Source organism: Eufriesea mexicana, unplaced genomic scaffold (assembly GCF_001483705.2).
Source record: "Eufriesea mexicana isolate 0111107269 unplaced genomic scaffold, ASM148370v2 scaffold3062, whole genome shotgun sequence".
NCBI classification, from domain to species: Eukaryota; Metazoa; Arthropoda; class Insecta; order Hymenoptera; family Apidae; genus Eufriesea; species Eufriesea mexicana.
Window position 1 is genome coordinate 581195 of NW_016911092.1, and position 20227 is coordinate 601421.

Consider the following 20227-nt stretch of genomic DNA (forward strand, 5'->3'; position numbering starts at 1 on the left):
TCGTTCGCGCACGTAACTAAGAACACACGCGATTACACTGACGAGAACTCCAGATTCACCAATTCATTAGCTAGCAGGCTCCCTCTGTGCTCAACCTGCAGAGTTTCGTTTGATCAGGTCCAGTTCCTCGCGTACGACTTCTTGCTCACGACCGAAAAGTCACGAGATCCGAAAAGTCGAGGTCAGACCTTCCAATTCCTCGAATAATTCCACTTAGTGCTCCGACAAATCCGGATAAAGGAAGCCCGAGGCATCCTGCCTGGCTTCCTCGGCGCGCGCCTTGTCTTTTGGGTTCCTGAGATTATATCAATCCCCTCGTTTCACGGCGTCGAGCGTCGCGACGACCTCCGGCCACGATTCGACCGCTACTCCACGACTCTCGCTCCCCCCTCTTCCTCTCTCTCTCTTCCTCTCATTCTCTCTCCCGAGAGAGACGTCCCCTATTTTTATTTTCCCTCTATGGCCCTTCGCCGTCCACCCCATACAACTGCTGAAGAAGGAAGATAAAGAGTCGATGCTTCTCGCCGAGGTCTCTAAAAAAATCCTGCGTCCTTTGTTTCTCTCTCCCCCTTTAAACAAGGGTATCGTTATGTGCTCGATAAGGTGAACCTTCGGCCCGATACCTCGCTCTCGCCTCGAGAGGACTCGAGCGAGCCGGCTAAGGATCGTTTAATATTTAGCTCGATGGATCTACGGTAAATTCGAACGTACGAAATATCTTCACGCGATCAACGATCAATAGAATCGCTGGCTAGTGAGTCTTCTCCAACGGCAGATCTGCTGCTCCAATTTTTCTCCTGCTTCGTTTCCCATTCGAGTCGTAAGAAATACTGGAAAACATCTTCGTCCAGTCCCACGAGAACAATTGTTCCCACGGGACAGACTCCGATGACTGCCACCGTTATAAACCTCCCCTTAAGGCCATCGATTTGTGCTCTTATTTTCTGTCTTATGCGTCTTCGTTAACCCGCTGATCGTTTCTTCCGAGACAGATGCTAAACGCCTTAACATACAGGCTTACTCCTCGAAGCGACAGAATAACAGAATGAACTAGTTAGACTCCCAACGATTGGCTCGCGTTCGATGTTCCTCGAACGCATCCATCCCAAGATCCACGCAGAGTAGGAACTTGGAGGTTTCTCGAGGAACTTCCAATCCTCAGCTTGACCTGGCGGTTGGCATCTAGCTTCTCCGATTTTGAACTCTAATCGCTGGAATTTGACCTGTCTGAAGTTCATCGGCTACCGCCAGCGGCAGCAACGATCGAGGATCGCTGGACAGGTTGACGAATGATCCCAAGGACCGACGAGCAGATTTTATACGGAAGAAGATACTCGTCACACGGAAATCTCTTGGATCTGAACACGTTTCTTGGCGCTACCGGGTGTGCCGGGTTGCCTGAGGATTCCTGGGCAGGACAGGTTCACGTTGGGCGCTGGAGCCTTCGGAGGCGGCGGGGGTTCCGGGAGGTTCTCGTCGTCGTTGTCGTCGCTACTGCTATCCCCGTCGTCGTCGTCGTCCATCCTGGCAGTGGTCGCGTCCACGCAAGGCGACGGAGTGCGTGTCCTCTGGACGCAGGGACTCCTGGTGTACAATGGTGGCTCTAGTACTCTCTTGCCACCGCCGGGTGGCGGTGAGCACTGGAACTCTTGCAGCTGCAACTCCAGCTCCTGAGCGAGTTTCGCCTTGTGAGGCGGTGGACTCGAGGACGGGGAGTCCATCAGGTTTAAGGAAGACAGCCTCTGCTTGCCAGAGGATACCTCGATACCCGAGCAGCCCGCTTCCAGCAACTCTTCCTTCTTCTTGTCCCCGAAAGCCGAAGACAGACCTCCGGACGAGCCCGACGAGTTCCTGTCCCTCTGATGATAGATGCCGGCGAAGATGAGGATGTTGAGCAGTAGCAAGAACACCCCGACGGCTATGGTGACTGTCAGAGCCGTGGTGTAGCTCTGGTAGTGGCTAGAGGCTAGCTTTCTGAGAAGATTGTTAGGTCCCGGGCCCAGGTTGGGGTGCTGCATGGTCCTACTAGTGGTCGCGACGGTGGTGGCGAGCGTGGCGTTCGGCGTGCACTCGGTGGTCGATATCGCGCTGGAGATCGAGGATGGCTCGGTGGGAGAGGGCACCGGAAGCGGCGGCGCCGGCAACGGAAGCGCCATAGTCTGTGGACGCACCGCGCCTTCATAGAGGCTAGAACTCTCGGCCAGGTGATGGTGACGCATGCTGATTTCGTAGCCAGGTCGATGCAGCTGCGGCAACAGATTCAGCCACAGGGACATCTTGTGGCCCCTGTAATGCGACCGCATTTCCGTGCTACGACCGGCCTCTAGGTACAGCTGATTTATTGAATCGTACGAATCCCAGAACGGCGGGCTGGTCGGAAGCCCGTCGGATCCCGATTTCAGCGGGTTGACGCCGTTCGGGTCCCTGAAACATCCCGTGTGCACCAACACACGAGTCTCGATCAAACGGTCTACTACGGATGGAAATTGTGCTGTGGACCGTGATCGGTTCCGGGGAGCTGGAATGGGATGGCTGCTGGCAGGAATCGGGGGATGATACGGGATGTTCGTGGGCTGCTCGACAGTTTTATTCCATCGGCTTATTTCCAGGGACATTTAAAACGTTTCAATATCTATATCGAAGGAGACGAAGGTGATCAGGACATCGTGGGATTTTGGGTAAATGTCGATGCTTTTTCTAACATTCCTGTCACGTTTTCAATTACTCCTTCTCGTGGAAGTAATGCTTCGAGTTAGGTTCCTACACCAGACTCGAGGAAATTGCTCGTATAAATGGCTGCAATCGGGTACCTCTCGAGTCTTGGATTTAGTAAACTTCCGTGACAGAAAATAGGTGTGTTTCTACGATATTTCCTTATTTCATTTTTCTTATCGCGTAAATTACATCATGTATAGAATACCGTGCGAAATAATACCGATATCAAAAGAAACTAAACTAAGGTAAGAGCAGTAGGTTAATACCTTAATGGTCACTGAAGCAGTACTACGTTTTTTACGACTAGAGCTGAAGGCCCCTAACACTATACTGTGTCTTTTCATGGCTAAAGCGAAAAGCCACTAACGTTGCAACGATCTTTAATATTACAGTTATTTCATATATGATAATGCGATAATATACTGGAACCATGTAAGTGGATAGACACGATATAATATCGATAAAATATACAGCGCGTCTCTCATAACCGGAAATGCAGAAACGTCTCGTAGGCCACTGGAAACTCGAGCGAATTTTAAAACATCGCGCGTAAAACTGTCTTCGACCATAATTCCACCCTACTTTCGACCAGAACGCTTACTGAAACAAATTCCATAGTCTCTCATACAAAATTATTCGACGTAATGGGGAACCTTGGCTGAACGAATCCTCGATTAAATTAGCGAGTCGCAATTAATGAATCTCTAATTAAGAAATTCCCAAATTATTTAACTTTAACAACTTAGGTCAACGAAAATAGGTCGACATCCCCATAGCGCGATAACCTGCAACCCAATTACATTTCCAATTTCCAGCTGCATAAAAACACGCTGCATCTGTAAAATCCTGATTACGACTCCTCGTGTTTATTCCAGCCCCAACCGGACCCAATTCCGTTTGCGATAAATACTCGAAGCTAAATTTCCCAATTTCTATTCGCATTCTAATCACGCATCCTGCACTCTTTGACTCGTTATGAAGTCATCTGGAGCTGGAACACGCTAAGAGGCAACCTACTTCGTCTGAAAGACTACGTCCAAAATAAAATCCCCGGAGGAATTGCCTGCTGCTTTAATTATTTCACAGGAACCGATACCCGGTTTCATTGTTCGATTTGTATAGCCGACGAAGACCGAGAAACTCAAACGGAAATTGCGTTTCGAAATTGAGTTCGCCGGACGACTGGCTTTCTCTTAGCCCGGCAGGTGTTCCCGTGATATCGCGCGGATACGAACGCAATCGCATTATGCGTTTTCTATCTCCACACGCAGCCTGGATTTTCCGTTCGTGAAAAACGACTGGCACGTAGTCGCTTATGGAAGTCAAAAAGCCCACGACCCGTCGAGCGTACGTTAGGAGACGACAATCCTGTTGCATCGAAATTGGAATAGATACGAGCCAACTGATATACTAGGGGCGGGGGGATGGAGTAAGGGGGAAGTTCGAGAGATCGAATTGAAATAATTATTTGGGATTTTGGCAAGTTTTCTTGAAGCGTGGAGATAGATATCGTGAAGTGATTTTGAATTATGTGAATTATCAAGTTTTTACCGTGTACCTGAGTATAGTATGGTATGGTATCGCAAGTGTCCACTGCATGTGCACGTAGCTTTGCGAAAGTCACCGAGGGTTCGATAGCCAGGTCAGTCAAAAAGACCCTGGACGATGCCTTAGGCCCTTAGCACGACCATATTTGGTCATGTTAGGAAAGGCATTGGAAAATGCGTGCATGGTGTGCATGGTGAAAGAAGAATATAAAAGGACAAGGACCCAACAAGATTCTGAGTTGTCAGAGATTTTTCGAAGTTAGTTGTCAGAGTTGTTAGTTGTTGCTAGTTGTGAGTTGTAATAGGAGAGTTGCTGCAGAAGTGTAATAATTATCTTTATCGTTACTTGCATACTCTATCGCTGTTAATTTATTATTAAATAGATAAATACCATCAACCAATTCCTCCACAATTGTATATTTTTAATGTGTACGCGGATGTAGTATAAATATATGTACCTTAATATAGTGTATTCTACGTCATCTATATTTTGAGATATTTACATGTTCCTGGATAAATCACACGCGCTTTATAATATCCCTATGTACTATATCGGTGCCACTGATAGGATATTAATAATCTGCAATTTGTTATTTGATTTTATTTTCGTTGGGGGATAATAAGATGTAAATAAGTTTATAGATATTTGTAATTCCTTTTCTTGATCCGAAATTTTTAGTTTTCAAATATTTTTTATTATAAAGGCGTGTTGGAGTCGTTGGTCGATCGAATAGAAAAATTTTTTGAATGCAAAGAAAGATAATATTTGATATAGTATTCTATATGCGAATAATAATAATAAAAGTACTAGATAAAAATAGATAAATAGGTATCTTGATATTTCCATTTTAATGAAAATCATTTTTAATAATTATTAGAACAGTAAGTCTGCAACTTTGACTTGTTTTATAGTCCTAGTGTTAATTATCTTTGAGAAGACACAAAAATTATATAAACTATATTTCTAAATTATTCTACGATTATCAACTATCTATCCATTATATTAAATCGAAAAACTCTCAATGTCATAAACAAGAAAATAGCATTATAAATAATAATAAATAAGCAGAAAAATTTCAATCGTTTACCAAAAATTGTATATCAAAAGATATAGACTTTACAAGGATGAACAAAATTCATCCTTAGTTCTGTTTCCTATTAAACGTAATAAAATTAAACATCCAGCTCCTCAACTATAAGATCCTGGATTAATACCAAGTCAACTGACATTCCATAGCATTCGAGTCCAATTCTCGCGACAAATTATCCACGGAAAGTCGGATACGCGTCGTACCGGTGTCAAATTGTACGCTCTAACCCAATGATCATTACTCTGACTCCAGGCACGCCTAACTTCGGCTAATATTCAATTCGTGAAACCCGCCGGCACGTAACAAGAAACTAGCCTTCGCGTCATCGTAATTGCAAGTTTGGAACTTCCACCTCGTCCCCATTTCCTCCCTTATCCGAATTTCTCACGGTCCACCCCGATTCTACGTCATCCTCTTTGTCGCCGTCGTCGTCGTCGTTTTCACCGAGGCGAACTCACCGTCGTCGTTTCGCCTAAGTTCGCCGACTTTAAATCAGCGGAATTAGCGGGAACGGTCAGCCCGTTGGCCGACCGATAGCCACGTCCTCGCGATCGGGGAACCTGCTCGGACGTTGGTAATCCGAAAAGTTGCACGCGAACGTGCTGGTTGAAGTTTCGCGATAGGGAACGGGCGCAACGATGTTAATTAAGACGTTGATATTTTGGCGGCGATACCTATGGGAGTGCACGATGGAAGTATCGAGCCGCGATATCGAGACGGTTTTAATTCCTCCCTGGAGTCGGGGCGAGTAGAAGAAGCGTTCTTGGGGCGGAAGTTCGAGAGTGGAAACTTTCTTTTTACCAGCCTTCAGTTTCGCTCGTCCCTTCGTGCGTGAAAATATTGCCAGCAACTTCGCCAAACGAGTTTACCAATTTTTTCTCCCTCTTCTTTTATTAGTCCTTCCCTCTCTTTTCCCTTTTCGTTTCTTCTTATTTTATTTTTTGATCGTAAAATTAAGCGACGAGCGATGAGTTGTAATTGCAGTTCGTTTCGAGTTCTGCCTTTTTGTTCCTGGCGTAGGGTAGCGCTCGTTAAATCGCCAACAGAGGAAAGTAATAATGAAATTTTGCACAGCAACGAGCAGTAATTATTCTAACCGAAATGATTTAACTTTCTCCGAGGAACTTGACTGAAACGCTTTTGGCAATTATGTCTTTTTCAGGGGAATTCTGAATTGTTAAATTCTGCAGAGGGATGAAAATGAATTGCTTTCTTCGTATTATGTATGTATAATAACCCTCGTGAAATGAAAGTATTGTGTATCCATGATATGTAATATTATATATTAAATGTATAACGTATATTGTGTTATATTATGTTATGTATTATGTTATATATCATATATAATATCATATATAATATGTCATTATATATTAACATCTTGACATATTGACATATCGACATATCAACTTATTTACTTAGCAACTCACCAACTCACCAACTCATCAGCTTATCAACTTATCAACATATAAACATATAATCATATTAACACATTAACACATTAACATATTAACATATCAACATATCAACATATCAACATGTCACACGTCACTACGTCAACGTATAGACATATAAACATGTGAACACATTAACACATCAATATATTAACACATTAACACATTAACATATTAATATATTCACATGTTCATACATTAGCATATTAACATATTAACGTGTTCACGTGTTCACACATTAACATATTAACTTATTAACATGTTCACGTGTTCACGCATTAACATATTTACATATTGACATATTCACATATTCACATATTAACATATTAACATATTAACATATCGACATATCGACTTATCGACTTATCAACTTTTCAGCTTATCAACTTATCAACATATGAATATATGATTATATCAACATATCAACATATTAACATATGCTATGCAATAACAATTATTATGAACATACGTTGAAATTAATTTTCTTGTTCTTAATATACGTGTCAGTATGTATCGAATTATTTTGTATCGATATTTCTAAAGACATTTTCTCCGAGTACACGTTATGTATCATTAGACTTGAACTGACACGATGAATTATTTCGTCGATATCTCTCTCTATCCTTTCAATTATTTCTCGCTCCTCTTATTCGATTATCGATAATAATAATAAATCTCGGTAACCAGACTAAAAAATCACCGACCTATTTGACGAATGCCGCAACGTTCCATCCATCAGTTTCTCGCCGGTGTTCCCTCGAGAATGTTTGCAACCTTAATCTTCGACAAAACCTCTTGACACGTGAAGAGCGGAGCTTCTGATTTTACGATTTTAAACGGGACAGAAATTTTATTCCAAGTTCAAATGGCTCGCGTTGATGCTCGAACCGGGTGAAATTGTATTTGCATGGAAATTGCCTTGTGCACTGGCCTGAGAGACTAATCATCTCGACTGTTAGTCCAATTAAATACGTTTTTCACGATTTGCCAGCGTAAAAATTGGATTCGACAGGCAAGACTGAAAAATCGATCGTTCTAAACAACGTTCCTTTACCGGATTATCGCGATAAAACCGTGAAACGCTGACCGAAATCTATCGAGAGTCGAAGTGTAATGGCAAATAAAATCAGGGCACTTATCTGCGAGCTTTATCAAAGCAATCTCTTTTAACGATAATTGCACCGCTTTATGAAGCCCTCGGAACGTTTCCTTACGACTTCCACCACCAGACGCGATTTTAATTTTGCAGTTCATTTTTAAGAATCTCGCTTTACGGTTGTTTGCTCGGGGAACAAATGAAATAATAAACAGCCCGGAAAAGGGATAAAGACGTTCCAGCCTGATTAAAATTTCGCCCCGAATGCTCGTAGTGAACGGTTTACTTTTAATTAATTAAACGGTTAATTAAACGGTTTAATGATCGACAATGCGAACAGATTGAAAATCTCGGAGAATTTACCGCGAAAACATATTTTGTACTTAAGTCATCCCTAGTGCTAATTGAGTTTTAATACGAAGAAATTCGCAAGGATTTAATTATTACTCCACGAAGATTTCGCATTAAGCTAATTAAAATTTTGAAATATAATTTCACGAAATTACTGTTTATCGCGTTATTAAAATCTTGCTCTAATTTCCTCGTTTTCACAGCTTGTATGTCTTCAACCCAGTTCTACTCAAGATTAATTTCTTGACCCTTTTACTACCCTGCTATGAGAAATGAAAATGTTTTATGTGGGTCAGAGTATTTTCTCTTAATAGCACATAAAAATTATCGCGTATATCACAGTAATATGCATCCTAATTTTTCAAAGTTCCTAACAATATAGGTAATGAAGAAAAAACCTAAAAACCACCCCCGATTCCATTACTCGTTTATTAATTCCCAGGAGCCACTGGTACAAACTCAGTCTCGTTCTCCTCATTTCCTATTAATCCAGCTAATGAAGAGAAATCCTGATCATTCTTCAAAAAACCACCCCTCGACTCCATTGCTCGTTTATTAATTCGCAAGATTCACTGGTACAGACTCAGCCCCATTCTTCTCGTTCCCTATTAATCGAGTTGATAAAGAAAAAGCCAGATCATTCTTCAAAAGATCACCCTTCAGTCTCACTATGTATTTACTAATTCCCAAGACCCAATACCGCAAACTCATCCTCGAATTCCCTATTAATCGAGTCGATAAAGAAAAATCCTAATAATTCTCCAAAGAACCACCCCCAAATTGCTCTTCCAATCCCAATTCCCACATGTGCAAGACCGAATGTTCCAAAGGCACCCTAATTTCTCACGCTTCCCAAGGACCTACTTAACAAAGAAAACAGGTCCGATCATTCCCCATAGTCTACCACTTGTTCACCCAACTCCATATCCCAGCAACGCAACGATAAACGATCCAAGCTTGTTCCTCGAACACACCCTCGAACCACAGGCTACCCAAGATGGAAGCGACAGCTCCCCGCGAGACACCCGATACGCAAACATTTTCCATTATTCCCGGTAACATGCTCGGAAAGGCTAGAACCCTAGCAGCGATCGCGGCCGCTCGATATCTCTGCCTGAACGACCGGTGTACCCAGCTACTTTCCCGGCAAATCCAATCACGAAGCGGAAGCTTTGCAGCTTCGGTCAGGACTCCGGTGTCCGGGACATAATCGCGAGTGTGTGTGCCGGTAAAAAGCGAGCGCAAGGGAAACGGGATAGGGGAACAAAGACGTGGCAGACTCACCCGCGTCTCACGAAGTTCGCCAAGTAGTGGACCAGCAGTTTGGACAGGTTCTCATCGGCTATAGTGTAGTTGGCGTGGGATAGAGAGGCAGACGCGTCTCCGCGAAGAAGAGGTATACCCAGGAGATAGGGTACCTCCTCGCCTCTCTGGCTCGGCCGGTCACCTAGCTGGAAGTGCAGGAAGTAGCCGCGTCCACCGGAAGCCGAGTGCAGCAGTGCTAGCCTAAGAAGAGGAGCGGCGACCTGGCCGTCGCCGAGCAGGGACAACAGGCCCTCGCAGATCGCCGATGGACTCTGCTCGCCTCGCTCCCAGTCCGTGTACTCGTTGCGGAGGGTCGAGTAGATCTCGTGAAGGTGGTAGCGATAGGTGTTACGCACGTAGGTGCGCAAGATACGATCCCTCCTGGTCTCGTTCAGACCGTTCTGCAATCATATCGAATGGACGGTTCACAGGACAAATAGAGGGGTCTCTTCAGTTGGGATCACCTGCTGGTGAGACCTCGACGTCGTTTGCTCGACAAGTTTATCGTTGGATGGCTTTTTTGGGAGATATTCAGAGGAATAGGGGTTAGGATGAGTGAATGAGCATGAAACGGAATGTGATAGTTTCCAATTTTGTGGATGACTTTCAGGATGATTGGACAGTTAGGTGTATATTAGAGTGTACGTTGTTTGTAGATTGAAAGAGTGAATTATTGGTTTATGGTGCACGAATAGTTGTATCCCCTTAGTATTTATCATTCGATTTTTATGAGCCTATTCTCATGCTTGACGAATAGGAAAGTAGGAAAGTAATCTTAAAAAGGAAAGAAACGAAATGAGAGAAGATATGTGTGGGGGACTGTGGTCAACTTGTCGCAGGCATCCTCAATGTGGCAGAGGGATTATTAATATTGTTGCATCATGGGTCCTGGGGGTGGCTATCTTATAGTTGCAATTCGAGTGATTCAGTAGGGCTGTTTCAAAGATTTGGGACTACTGGTCAGCTATCTTGTGATGCATTATAATATGTCACAGGGGCAATATTATCTAAGGTCCCTGTACGTTTGTTGGCTTTGTAGATTTAGGCTGCGTCGCAATGTCGCGTTGGTGCTAGAAGGAACGAAAGGAAAAGGAAAGGATGCATTTCGTCCTGGACCTGCTAGTGAATTCATCGATAAGACTTCCTAGCAGATCCTGCCTTAGACAGGGTTACTATTGGAAAATTTGGAAATTGTAACTGTGGTGTAGGAACGCATCCATAGCCATAATCCGTGCCATAATTCTGACAAAGTCGTGGCACGCGATAGGTGGATTGGCGATAAAACAGTAAATACCTAGGAGAGCCTGGAAATTGAATATACAGGAAGCAGAGGCATTTTATCGAGGACTTGCGAGAAAGTCCTCTACCTCCTTCAGGTAGGAATCCATTTATTGACAAGGGTGAGAATAATGCCACCACATATAGAAAAATCGCGAGAACGGATAACCCGCAAAACCACGAATTTTAATTAACACTTTAACAACGATCATACGATCCGTTGAACGTTAAATCGAACAATAAAAAGTGAATAAAAGAGAGAACCGCAATTCGAAACTCTACCGCAAATCAATCAGCAATTATTCATTCAACGAAGCCCAAAACGCGGTAACGACGTACCACCAGTTTCACCTAGAAATTCGATGACATTCCGACGTTGGGCCAATTTGAAATTCAAGACGGCATAATTGAAGATCATCCGCCGCAAATTAGTATCGTTTCGCGCGTATTCCGGGCTACGGCCACGCGTGCATGCAAATGAACAATCGGAACGGCGCGCCGCGACACGGCCGATCGTTATCAAATTGTCAAGGAGCCGCGGAAATACGGTTTAGCAAAGTGTCCACCGATCGTGACCGTCGGATTGTCGATAATGTCCGGGCACGAATCGGTGGCAGCGTTTTGCGATCGTCCGCGCCCGCTAATTACTAATTTATTGGGTTCGTGTCAATTATCGACGGTGTGCCGGCTGCGACGCGGGCCCATTCGCGTCGAGTTAAAGCCCCTTTGCCACGATTAAAAATAATTTAGAGCCGATTTCAACGACACCTTCGTTAAAGTCCTTCGTTAAAATGCAGATTCCATTTCGAGGCCCGGCGAAACACCGCCGGGGATCTCGTGGAACGAGGGAAGATGGTGTGCATCAATTTTTGTGGTACAATGCGTTGATCAATAGGGGCCATCGAGGAAGGCCCTATTTTTCTTTCTCGTTTTTTGAGGTTATGTCTGCGAGAGAATTCAAAGGATAAGTGTGTTCGCAGATCGTGAATTTCGCTGAATAGCGAACTGAAATTAAATTTTTTAATCGAATTACTTGGAAATGGGATAATAATTGGTAATGGTAATTGGAGAATATGCATGTTCGATAAATATAAATCTAGAATCGTTGTAATAATTGATACTAATGAAAATGTTAGTAACAGAAAATATATGCGTGGAATAAATATAAATATGGAATCGTTGTAATAATTAATATTTGCGATGATATTGGTAGTGGAGAATACATGTGATTAATTGACGAAAATATAGGATCGTAATAATTGATATAATTAATACTGGTGATAATTTTAATACGAAACGATCTTCCAAACCTTCTTACCAATTAAAGGATTCCGTTTTAACAATTTTTCCAAAAATCCATATCCACTTATTGCTTAATTAATCCAACTTTCGAATAATCTAGAAGCTCGTATTACCCCGAGCAACGTAAAGATACATCTTTTTTTATACATATCAAATTACAAGATCATTCTCCTCGATAATTACATAACAAGCATAATAACCGAAGCAGAAAAATTATTCGAGAATATCGAAACCGAGATTACACGAACAATTTCCATGCCAAGCTATAATACATTACGATAATTCCATTAAAACACAATCTCCATTACCTTTCACCCTCTAAACCAAAACACGAGCACACCCTGTGTATGATAACAACGCTAACGATATTAAAACACGATCAATTCCAAAACTGCCCCGCGAACCGCCACTTTCCATCGTCAAATTCACCACGCATCCTCGACATCTGCGAGCAATCCCAAAGGACTGCTCTCTTTTCCCGCGAAAAAATTATTCAAATACCACCATCTAAATTCCCCATTCCAGCTGCGTTGCACCCTCGACCGGGACGAAGAAACCTCAAACACGCGAGGTCGACCCGGCGACCTCGACACCCGACCCCGTCAAAGCGAATAAGCTATTACGAATGGATTCGAAGACACCGTGTCCCCGTTGAATAAGTAAACCCGACACCCACGACCCATTTACGCTCGCAGGCTTACCTGTAGATCCTCGTCGGTGAGGTTCACCCAGGCTTCCTCGGACGTCAAACCGAGCAGCAGGTCCCGATCGCCGAAATTGGCGAACTCTGTACCTGGCCCCGGCACCAGGGGCATCAGACCCGACGACGAGGCGGTGGGCTGGAAATTCTTGAGAACGGGAACAGAAAAAAGGGCGGCATGTTGGACGCAGTCGTGAAACCGTGACGAATTGATCCCCAGGGTGGACTCTCCGTGCAATTAAGTCGACTGCTCGCGAAAGGGAAGTTGAGGCAACTATCGATTTTCGAGGACGACTTCCGATTGCACAGGGTCCCCCGGGTAATTGCAATTACACCGTATACTTTATGGCTTTTAATTAAAAGTTCGCCGACGAGCAATCCGGCTCGCCGATACAGCGATCGATTTTCAAAAAGGGAAAGGGAAAATGAAAAAAAGGGGGAGAGGAGAAGAAAGGACAGAGAGGAGAGGAAGCGGTCGATTAACGGAGGAGGCGCGACGCGAGGCCGGAAGTTAATACCTCGGCTGCCATCGCTCGACGTCTGTCAGTCGGTTGTCGGTTCAATTAGCAAACTCATCGCTTACCCGTCGCCTCGTCCACTATTTCGCGCGGCCGAAATGTCTCGCGACGCCATTGCGCTGCATTCTCCTACCCTCTGCTCCACAATTTCCACCAATTTTTCCCGATCGCTAGGCGTTAAGGACGCCTCTGCGTTTGGCTCGTCAGAGATTGCGGGTAGTTCGAATAATTTTCGCGCCAGGGGTGTAATTGGAAATGCGGGTGACGAATTTTTGAATCCCTTCCGACGTGGGCTCTTTGACGAGAGAGATATACCGATATATGGAATAAAGGGTCGTAAGAAAATCAATTAACCCAGTTGCGTCATGACTCTACTTAAGGTGCCGTGTTCAGGTTCAGGCATCAACGACGCGCGTATCGGTACTTACTCGTAATAGCAGTTAAAAAGATTTTCACATTAAAAGTAAAATTTCTTGAGAATATAACGAACCGATGTAGGTGAGGTGCTCACAAAAGGGGTCACTCGTGATCTGTGGCATATAAAAAATATTCAGCAACTTGAAGAGAAAAATAATGGAAAAAAGTCAGCTCGCGGATTATTCCGCGAGCTGGCTTTCTTCCGTTATTTTTTGCTCCAGTTGCTGAATATTTTCCTTCCTAAATTCCTAAAATTCCTAAAACCTTCCAAAAATTACGTTCCCCGCACTTCGGCGACTAAAATTGAGGAATGGTACCGTGAGACGCGAACGAAATAAAATTTTGTGATAATATATGAAAGAATTGGTCGCAATTTATATGAGGCAACGTAAACCGACGAAAGGGTAGGAATGAATATCGATTTCCATATTTCAATCTCCGAATCCAAATTACCTCTGTAACATTCTTCATGGTGAAACGAAGAAAATAATATTTCAGGTTGAATGGCGCGATGTTGCTCCGACAATATCATGTTTCTCAATATCATAAAGGAGCATCGTGATATATCGCTGGTCGGTAAGGGGAAAATGAAAGAAGGAGTATAAATGGAAGAAACGGACAGGTTTTACGAACGTCTGGTACCTGATTGATCGGCGGAGGCATGACCGCCCCATCGACGAAGGGAGCAAATCCAGAAGTGAATCTCGGCGGATCCAACTGCACAGCGAGAAGCTCTTCCAGGCTCCGCAAACGAAGGCACGGTGCGATATCGTCAGCCTCCACGTCATCGGAACATCCGGTCTGCTCGGCGACGCGACGTTTCACCATGAACGGATCACGCTGTATAGCCCAGGGTGACAGGGCAGAACCCCCGAGTAAAACCACTCTCTCGACCAGCTCTGTGATACAAAGGACATATAACTATCCACGAATATCGAGCTTCGTCCTTTTTTCCTTCTTTTTTCAAGCTCAGCTTAGGATATGACGAACAATTTTGAGTTTAAGACACGACCAATTCGCGGAGAATAAGTAGAAAACGTGTCTTAAATAAAACTTGAGTAAAATTAATTTTGGGTAATAATTATTTCGCATTTTTCGTGTACTAGATGTAAGATAGTAAGGTCAGTAGCTAATGTTTACAGGATAGCAACATAGTTGACATTTTTCATTGAAAGATAGCCATTTTGGAAGCAGGTCTATTTGCATTCTTTGGAAACTGTCATTTGTTAAATGTATAATATATTTGTATATTGTACAAATATTGATGGGTGTCGCCATCGGACGTTAATATATTATGATATATATAGATTACAATATATAGATTAATATACTGTTCCGAATCGCGTTCACAATTCTTCTTCTACAAGTTCGATCGCTAGATTGCCGAAGATTTCCAACGAATACGTCGTTGAATTAATTTAACCCTATTGAACGTTGACAACTCTACTCCCTGAATTTCGATGGAAGACACCCCTTTTTATAGTAAACAGCCGATTGCTATTTTGCCCGAACATTCTGGATTACTCTTTTCCGGAAATTACGATTCGCTCTTGTTAGCCGAATACAGGGCAGACATAAAAATCTCGTAACAATATTCTTCTTGAAAATATTGGACAACGAGGGTTATTCTTCATCCAAAACTAAATCGAAAATAAACAACAAAATTTTTCCATTCGAGGTCTGATTTTCGAGAAAACAGCGTTCGAAATTTCAATCATAGACGCTGCGTCGGCCATATTGAACCACGTGCACCCTAATCTTCGAATTCAATTTTCTCCTAAAACGAAGCCTCGAACGAAAAAATGTTATTCTTTCTTATCGCTTTACTTTTACTCGTGGAATCGCTTGTCGTCGCTTTCACCGCCCATTTCGAAAAAAAAGCTTTTTCTTTATTAAATCGCTGGCGAATAAACGCGGAAAAAGAGGTTGTAAAATAAAATTCAGCAACTCGAACGAGCCAAGAACCGCCCATCCAGTCGGTTCGCCCATCCAGCATCCCGAGAATCGTGGACTCGTCATCTCGCGCGGGTTCTCGCTCGCGGCCAAGAGCGCCGGGGCATTAGGGGCGAATTCGTGGTGGAGGGACGACGAGAGGGTAAAACGCATTGTGGAAGGGCATTAAGGACGACGCGAGGTGGGTTCGTTAGCGGAATGGAGGTGCAATCTAGAAACGCGCCCGTGTTCGCCCCCGCCCCTGGCGACTCTGCTACCCTTATTCTCCGTCGCGAGGAAGGCTACACTCGAGGAAGCTTGTTAAGGTCTCTAGTGGCCGTCGACAACGAAGACGGCGATGACACCGGCGTCGTCCCCGTGGAACGTCCCCTCGACTTCGCTATCCGCGCGATCATCCTGACACCTCCGACTTGGCGCGACGAAACACGAAACGTGGTACGCCAGAGGGATCAAGGTGAGAACGCCGGTGCGGAATCGAAACGGCAGGTGGCCGTGTTTCCGTACAACGCACGCGGTCGTGATCACGCTGAGTGTGATATCTGGTTTCGCGGCCACGCTGACCGCTTTCCAAACGCTATCCTATCCAATTTCCAGCTAGTTCGTTAAGATAGACGGATAATGGAGATATCGGGATACAGCTGGTTACATATTAATCCGTGATATCGTCGGGGGACATGCTTTTAGACGCTTAGGATGCTGGACGATGATGCAATAAGGTGTTTAGCGGAGGTGGATGTCGAAGAGATAGGTTTAGCTATAGATAAAAATCGATCTAGAATATAGGATAAAAATAAATAGTTCGTAAGATATAAGTTGTAAGCAGACCTAACCATATACTTAATATGGATAAGAATGTTATGAATTTGAACATATCCAAATGCTATGTCATCAGACCCCCGGTCCACCGAACCTTGAATCTACCCATACACTATTAATAATATTACTATTACTTCAATATCCGAGGTCAAACTATGCAGGTTTGTAGAAACCGTCTTGCAGTTTCAGAAAATATATCATTATAGCCGCAACTACTCAATAGTTTTTGCAATATTTGCGATTAAAGTTTCATTACTCCGTTAATTATGTATTTATTTTCAATATACTACAAGATAAATTGTAGCGTATAATGACGATCAAGAGTTGCCATACTTGGAGGACCCAGGTTCAATTCTTGTTCATAAATCGTAGTTTTTTAATCTCTTTTTATTTCGTATTCATTTTTCGTCTATGAAGACATAGTAAATAAACAATTGTAAATAAAATTTCTTAATAAAAAAATTTATTTTTTACCCTTTCTTATGCAAGTATATATTTATTACAAAATAATAAGAATATTATGCAAGAAAAACGCTTCTCTATAGCAATCACATTTACTACAGGAAATACAAAACACATCGCGCACTATTAAATTAAACATTGTGTAAGAATGTTGCCTATAATTCCAACTTTGCTGTGCAGCTATAAATGTTCACCAATTAAATATAAAAACATGGAAATTTATTCATTTTCTGCTGCCAAATTGATTTATTAAGGTGTATTATTAGCGCCTAACCAGAAGTGGTATCCAGTTCGAATACAAATTTTACCGCCTGCGATCAGCACCATCTATAATTTTAGAATAGTTTCTCAAATAGTTTACTAATTATGGTTATATGCACCTAATATATTTTAATTTATTTAAATAAATCAAATCATAAAGTTTTTTACATTTTTTAATGAATCCAACCGAAACAGCGGTTTTAATTAGACAATCAGCATTCATTTCTTTACCTGGCAGACGATAAATATACAAGGGTACGCCTTTACAACGCAATTATAAAATTTCATAAATTAAACACAGAAATTGAGCGATTTGTTAATTTTTCTTCAAGTGAACAGGAAAGTGCATGGGAAATGAGAAAAAATTGAAAACAAACGCCGGAAGCATGGTGTGTCCATACAGGTGTGCCTGCATCACAAAAAGAATGTAAGTATTTGTATAAACATAACCTTCAGTTGTAAACACACAGTACAAGATATAAGGCATTGCTTTTCCATCTTTCATTAGTGATAGCAGAGCCCGGTTGTTAGGAGACGATATTCTGTTGAAGTAAACAGGCACGTGCAACAATAGAAAAATATTGTACTTATGGAATATCATCATCGTGGATGCCAAGCGTTATGCTTTATAGGGAAGAAAAATTGAAGCTGCAATACAAATATGTAAAGTATGATATATCTATTAAATTCTAGGTAGGTTAACCATATAACATACAAGATAAGAATGTTTGAGGGTCAAATAAAGATTCAGAAAATGGAGATGGTTTAGGCAGGCAAAAAGGATGGCAATTAATATAGGTGATGGCCTCTTATAGCAGCAAAATATGAAGAATACAGTGAGATTGAAAGGTATGTTGTATTCCTGATCTAAATGAATATTAATATCAGTGGTCACAGTCAATGATTATCGCTAATGTGTTAAGTTCGAATGAAAGGAGTGAGAAGAGGAAACATATTATGCGGAATCAAGAAACAGGAAAGAGGCAGCATATGTATCAACAGAGAAAAATTTGTGGCATCGACATAGAAATATGAGGATCATTGAAGAAATGGAAAATGAACAAGTGGTAATAATTATGAAAGGTAAAGTTAAATTGAATATAGAGTGTAAATGTTGCATTAAGGCAAAAATGTGTAGAAATATATATAGGAACATAGAAACTGTAAAAGCAGCCGGAATAATGTGGCACATGGAATTGATTGGGGCAGTAAAGTCAACGTTAAAAGAAGATAAAAGGTATATCTTACTCACAAATGATTATTCCAGAAAAGAACCATTTGGTTGACTGATTTATAAATGACTAAGGATTTAATATGAAATATTATTGATGAAGGATTTCTTTTATTAGAGGAGACTTACAAACATGAGTAATATTTATATGCAAGAGCCAGCCTCTATGGGTAAAGTAATAAGTATCATTTCAATGGATTGTATATCTGTTTTTAATAATTTGACCGATATACAATATTTACTTTCCAAATTTCTATATTAATATATTAAACAATTTCTAATTTGAATTACAATAATAAATAATAAATTTTAATAAATTTGATTTTAAAAGTATTTTACATGAATCAAACTAATACATTTGTTATAACTAGGTTGAAATGAAAGCAACTGTTGGTGACATTGAGTTAGAATTATGGGCAAAAGAAACTCCAAAGGCATGTAGAAATTTCATACAATTATGTATGGAAGGTTATTAGGGTGACACTATCTTTCATGGAATTATCAAAGGATTCATAACACAAAGTGGTGAATCCTCAGGTACAGGAGAAGCTGGTAAAATATATGGAGAACCATTTAAAGTAAGCCTATATTTAAAAATAAAATGAATTCCTTTTTTATTGAAAAATAATTATTGGATATATATGTTTTAGGACGAATTTCATACACGATTACGTTTTTGTCGACGAGATTTACTTGCTATGCCTAATGCTGGAAAGACGACAATGGTTCCCAATACTTCCTTATTCTTGGTTCTACACCTGATCTGCAGAATAAGCATACAATCTTTGGTAGAGTTACTGGAGAATCTATATATAGTATGCTTAAACTCGAAGAAGTACTTGTAGATGAGGTAAATTTAATGTTTGCAAGAATATGTGTCAAGAATTCATATAAATATAATATTTCCACTGTTTTGTAGAATGATAAGCCACTTTATGCTCCAAGATTGATAAAAACTATAATATTGAACAATCCATTTTCTGATATTATACCAAGGATAATAGTACAGGAAAGTGAAGAAGTAAAGAACAGTTAAAAAACTAAAACAGCAGCAGTAAAGTAAAAATCATACATGTTTGCAGAATTTAGTCCTGATAGTATTGTTCTTTACAACGAAAAATTGTGTTACAGAGATTTGAATCTTTTATCATTTGGTGGAGAAGCAAAGGAAGATGAAGAAGAATCTGTGATATTAAATAAAAAGTTTACTGGGAAGGGCAAATCAGCTCATGATCATTTAACTGATCTAAAATTAAGCTCACCACCAGCTGTTGAACCATGTGGACTTGCAAATAAAAAAAGGAAGGAAGATCACAGTAGCGATAGGGAAAGTGATGCCGAAGTAAAAACTCAAGAAGAATTAGAAGTTCTAAAGAAAGAGAAAGAGTTAGTTTATTGTTTACATTATAACTATGTTATAGAAGGTAGTAATTTTTATTGACTGTCTCTTATATTTATATTTTCAGAGCAATGAAGAAAAGGATAAAAAATACATTGAGAGATACAAGAAAGGAAGCGAAGAAAGTACAAAATTATAAAATAGGTGATGATGAAGATGATAATAATATAAAGTAAAATGAATAGGTAATAAAAGCCTCCTTATTAGTGTAGCACAAGAGAAAGCCACGGAGATGCACCATAAGAGATATCAAGAATTATTAGGATAACTCGTGTATTTGAATAGAATCATTTATCATATGTTTATAAATATTGTACATATATATATATAT

General features: G+C 41.4%; 1 protein-coding gene across 2 annotated transcripts in view; it reads right to left on the reverse strand.

Annotated features, from left to right (window-relative positions):
* Positions 1–222: 222 nt before the first annotated feature.
* The window catches only part of LOC108550836 (neuroligin-1), a 123460-nt gene continuing 103455 nt past the window's right edge, over positions 223–20227 (reverse strand). For both annotated transcript variants that reach the window (XM_017904729.1, XM_017904730.1), the window contains 4 exons: positions 14417–14673; positions 12841–12987; positions 9539–9960; positions 223–2424 (listed from right to left, as the gene is read on the reverse strand). In XM_017904729.1, coding sequence (XP_017760218.1) covers positions 1338–2424; positions 9539–9960; positions 12841–12987; positions 14417–14673 — 1913 coding nt within the window. In that variant the 3' untranslated portion in view covers positions 223–1337. The remainder of the gene's footprint in view (positions 2425–9538; positions 9961–12840; positions 12988–14416; positions 14674–20227) is intronic.